The 5,129-nt window shown below is 59.5% G+C and overlaps 1 protein-coding gene across 1 annotated transcript; it reads left to right on the top strand.

The window, feature by feature from the left end:
* Nucleotides 1-3,565: 3,565 nt before the first annotated feature.
* C1QL2 (complement C1q like 2) lies at nt 3,566-4,885 on the top strand. The gene is made up of 2 exons (XM_030241745.2): nt 3,566-4,204; nt 4,650-4,885. The coding sequence occupies exons 1-2, from the start codon at nt 3,566-3,568 to the stop codon at nt 4,827-4,829; spliced, it is 819 nt and encodes a 272-aa protein (XP_030097605.2). The 3' UTR covers nt 4,830-4,885.
* Nucleotides 4,886-5,129: the final 244 nt, after the last annotated feature.

Here is a 5,129-nt window from a genome sequence, read left to right as displayed (position 1 = left end):
GGGGAGCGTGGGACACCGGCATGTTGCCTTGAGGCAATCTGTGTAATCCCTGTATCGCTCTTCCCTTTCCTCCCAGGTCGGGTGCTGAACCCGCCGCTCGGAGACACGTGGGTGAGATTCCCAACTTTCTCTCCGGGGGAGATCTCCGCAGGCAGTTTACGATGCCAGAGCTCCCGCTGTGCTACCAGCGTTTTACTCGCAAAATCACAGGCAATTAATCACACTTTTCTCGGGGGAAAACCCACTTGGTTTGGACCCGTCATTACGCAGGGAAACTACAGAACACCGTGCTGTAACCTAACCTGAACTCTGCTAAAGGCATTTCTTCCTAGGGCTCCCTTTTCACTTGGCAAGCCCTGCCTGCCTTTGGAAAACCGGGACGCGTGTAACGGACCCTGGTTACACTTGGATGTGTAGAGGAGGAAGATGCACTCGCGATGTTGTCCCGCTCATTTTTGGGCCGCCGAGGCAGGACGCGGGGAGCCTGAGGAAGCAGCGGAGAACGCTCTGATTTTTTGGGTATTCCGTTCTGTGGTAACTTCTCCCTTACCATGAAAGCAGACCTCCCATCAGTGGCAGTAGCACGTCCTGTACCAAAGTTGTACCTATAGTTTTCCAGGTACCTTTCTGTTCCTATATCCCAAATTACTAGTGTAGGTTCAGTAAATGGCACCAGCGTCCTCACGGATCACAAGTGCTGCGTCTTGGGGCACAAGATGCATTGCATCAGTTGGGCAAGAACTCCAGGTCTCCAGGAATATGGATCCTACTGGAGTTATACATTAAAGTCACCTTGTGTTTACTTAAAGCAATCTGACTAGGGATAACTAGGTGATCAGTCCATCTCGCCACATCACAGAGGAGTAATTAAATATATTCCCAAACAAAATTGCTAGAATGTGACACCTAATCTAACTGCTGATATTCTCTGTAATCTTTTCTTCCTAGTTGTTCAAATGCCCAACCCTCCTATTAAGATCAGTACCCATTTTGTCCTGCAGAAGTTAGAATATATTTCTTCTTCTTCATCTGTCCTTGTTGATCTTATGGGAATAAAAGACCCCATCACATAAAATTATTCTGGCTTTGCAGAAGGGGGCTGGTGAGCCTCTGTTTGGAATATAGTACCCAGTACCAGTCACCTCATTAGAGAAGTGAGTTGTCACAAATTGGGACGTCGGAACAGAGTCTAACGATTCAAAAACTTAATTATTCAGAAAAGGTTTAGAAAAGCTACGGTGTGGCTTGCTGCCTTTGGAAAACAGGAGATTAAAAAGACACTTTAGGGGGGTTTGCAGAGCTGCGGGGGGAATTGACAAGGATTCACATACACGGGAAGAACAGAGCAAGTGACAAATACCAGAACAAAAGGGAAATAACAGAAGCTTACGTAGGGATGAGCAGCAAAGCAGTGTATTTATTTTGTGAATATATGTGTATTTAGCCACAGTTAATAATGGAAAATGTATACTAAAGCTGGAACAGAAACAACTGATTAGAAATCATTTTACAAGGCTTTAGACACAGTGTGGGAGCTAAAATAACTCTGTGGGGTGGCAACTCATAATCAGAGGAGAGGAAAAGGACTTACGTCTCCTTACAATCTCTTAAAACATTTAGCTCCATTGTGCTAAGAAATAATTATCCATCCAATTCTCAGGGAAAGGTTTTCATTTACAAAATTAATTTTCCTTCCGCTTCAAGTATATAAGTGTGTGTGACAATAATCAGAGACACTCGAAAGGACAGGGCTGAACCCTGATCTCAGGAACAACAGAGCAAAGCTCGAATAACTCCAAGAAATCTGGATGCACACAGGGATGTAACTGAGATGGAGATCTAGTCTGAAGTGCTGCACTCCAGACAGGAAAACCTTGATGTCCTCTCCTTAAATTTCCAGAAAAACTATCAAAAGAGTCCCAAGTCCTTTTGGGGCATTCCACGTTCTTGGAAGAAGCCTGTATGTCCCTATTTGAATATGATGCCTCCAGGCCATCAGCTTCAGCAGGCGTTGGATCAGACTGGGCGGCTCGCTCCTTCGACCCGCAGCTGTGCCTGCTGTAAGACCAAACAGACTGCCTCAGCTCCGGCGTGCACCGCTGGGAATTCACCCTTCTAACGCAACCGGGGGAGCGTGGGACTACCGGCATGTTGCCTTGAGGCAATCTGTGTAATCCCGTGTATCGCTCTTCCCTTTCCTCCCAGGTCAGGTGCTGAACCCGCCGCTCGGAGACCGTGGGTGAGATTCCCAACTTTCTCTCCGGGGGAGATCTCCGCAGGCAGTTTACGATGCCAGAGCTCCCGCTGTGCTACCAGCGTTTTCACTCGCAAAATCACAGGCAATTAATCACACTTTCTCGGGGAAAACCCACTTGGTTTGGACCCGTCATACGCAGGGAAATACAGAACACCGTGCTGTAACCTAACCTGAACTCTGCCTAAAGGCATTTCTTCCTAGGGCTCCCTTTTCACTTGGCAAGCCCTGCCTGCCTTTGGAAAACCGGGACGCGTGTAACGGACCCTGGTTACACTTGGATGTGTAGAGGAGGAAGATGCACTCGCGATGTTGTCCCGCTCATTTTTGGGCCGCCGAGGCAGGACGCGGGGAGCCTGAGGAAGCAGCGGAGAACGCTCTGAGGTGACCTGCTGCCTGCGGGGACTTTCCCCGGCCCCCTCCCGCAGAAAGCTGTGCGTGTCGGAGGCGGCAGGGAGCTCACCCCGGCGGGACCGGGGCTCCGGCCGCCGTCAAGGCATCGCGCAGGGGCCGTCCCGCTGCGGGCAGAGGGATGGAGGGACGAAGGGATGGAGAGATGCAGGGAGGAAGCACTTCAGGCGGCAGGTGAACGGGACAATACGATGCATGCCCGACCGTCCAGGTCTCAGCGGGGCGCAGTTTGGGCGGCACCCGCAGCGACTCCGCCGGTGGCGGCGGGGCGGGCGCGGTCTCCCCCCGCAGCCTGAGTGCCCGGGGACGTGCGGGACGCCCCGCCGCCTCTCCCCTCCCCTTCGCCCGCCCCGCCCGGGGGGCCGAGCCGCCACCGGCGCTCGGCACGGCGAGCGGGCGGGCGGTGGCGGACGGGCGCCCCGCGGACCGCAACGACGGCGGCGCCCCGGAGCCCCCCAGGCGGCTCCGCCCCGGCCCCCCGCAGGTGGGTCCGCCCTGCCCGCGCCTCTCACGTCGGGGCGGCGACGGGGGCGGGCGAGCCCGTCCCCCACGCGGGACCGAGGGCTGGAGCCGGGCGCCCGCTCGCCGAGGCGACGCCCCCCGCGCCCGCCCAGCCCCGCCGGGCGCTCGGGGCGCCGCGTCCCCTCGGAGCGGAGCGGAGCGGGGCGGCTCTCGGCATGGCGGGGCTCCCGGCCGGCCGGCGGGCGGGCTGAGGCGGGGGCCGGGCAGGGAGGCGCCGGCGGCGGGGTCTCACCGCCTCTTCTTGCCGTCCCCCGCAGGGAGCGGCCGGCCCCCCGCGCCACCATTGCCTCGCACGGCAAGGAGGACCTGCTCGCCGCCGCCGCCCGGCTCTGGCAGCGGAGGAGGCGGCTGCTGGCCGCCGCCGGGCTCGCCCTGGCCATGGCCGTCGCGCTGCTGGTCGCCGTGCCCCTGCTGCTGCTGCAAGCGCCCGCCGACACCGGCGCCCACTACGAGATGATGGGCACCTGCCGCATGATCTGCGACCCGTACAGCGGCGGGCGGCCGCCCGGGCCCGGCAGCACCGCCGCCGTGGAGGCCCTGCAGGACCTGGGCGCCAACCCCCCGCCGCCCTTCGTGCAGGGACCCAAGGGGGAGCCGGGCCGGCCGGGCAAGCCGGGCCCCCGCGGGCCGCCCGGGGAGCCGGGCCCGCCGGGTCCGCGGGGCCCGCCGGGGGAGCGGGGCGACGCGGGGAAGCCGGGGCTGCCCGGGCTGGCGCTGGCGGGCGCGGGCGGCGGCGGGAGCGGCGGCGGGGCGGCGGCGGGCGGCGAGGCGGCGGGCGGGCTGAGCGCCGCCTTCAGCGGGCCGCGCATCGCCTTCTACGTGGGGCTCAAGAGCCCCCACGAGGGCTATGAGGTCCTCAAGTTCGACGACGTGGTGACCAACCTGGGCAACCACTACGACCCGGCCAGCGGCAAGTTCACCTGCCAGGTGCGCGGCATCTACTTCTTCACCTACCACATCCTCATGCGCGGCGGCGACGGCACCAGCATGTGGGCCGACCTCTGCAAGAACGGCCAGGTAGGTTCCGCCGCTCCCCAGCGCGTCCTCCCGCCCCGGGTCCCCCGGTCGTTCCCCTCCCACCGTCCCCGTCCCGCGGGCACGGCACTGACCGCTGCCGCTCCTGGGAAAAGAGCCAGCGGGAGCATCCTTCGCGCCGTCGGGGCGGGGGTGCACCTCTAGAGCCGCCACGAATTCCGAACTCCCGGCTTGCAAACTTTTCTGCCGGGCTGGGGAGAAGGAGAAGCGAGGACAGAGGCGGGAGGGAGGACGCAGGGTAGTGGAGGGGTTGGGAAAGAGGGACTCGGGGCATTGATGGTGCGGGCTGGGGGGACTGATGGAGGGGCCGGAAAAGAGGTACGTGGAGGACTGATGGGGAGGCTGCGGAGGAGTGACTCGGAGGGCTAATAGAGGTGCTGGGCAAGAGGGGCAGCGGGGCTGATGTGCCCAGTGGCTGTGTTGGCAGGTGCGGGCCAGTGCCATCGCCCAGGACGCAGACCAGAACTACGACTATGCCAGCAACAGCGTGGTGCTGCACCTGGACTCCGGCGACGAAGTGTATGTCAAGCTGGATGGAGGCAAAGCACACGGAGGCAACAACAATAAGTACAGCACTTTCTCTGGCTTTCTTTTATACCCTGATTAACACACAAGTGACACGACACAACTGGCCCCGCCACTGATGCACATGAGGCGGCTTGGCAATTCCATACTCCATGTGCTGCTGTTCCTGCTGGTGTCCACTGTCTCCGCAGGTCACTTAGCTTCATTATCAGTTGTATGTTTTTATTTCACCCTTGTGGAAACGAATAGAAATGAAACAAAGTGAACCCCTTCTTACTCTCCCGCATTTCTTCTGACCCCACTCTCCCTCCTTGTCTGCCTGAGTGTTTGTGTGTCACATGAGGAACTTGGCAGCTTGAAACTCTGAATGGTTCCAGGAGGG

Source organism: Serinus canaria, chromosome 7 (assembly GCF_022539315.1).
Source record: "Serinus canaria isolate serCan28SL12 chromosome 7, serCan2020, whole genome shotgun sequence".
Lineage (NCBI taxonomy): Eukaryota > Metazoa > Chordata > Aves > Passeriformes > Fringillidae > Serinus > Serinus canaria.
The sequence above is the reverse complement of the archived record's forward strand: the minus strand, read 5'-3'. Positions and strand labels throughout refer to the sequence as shown.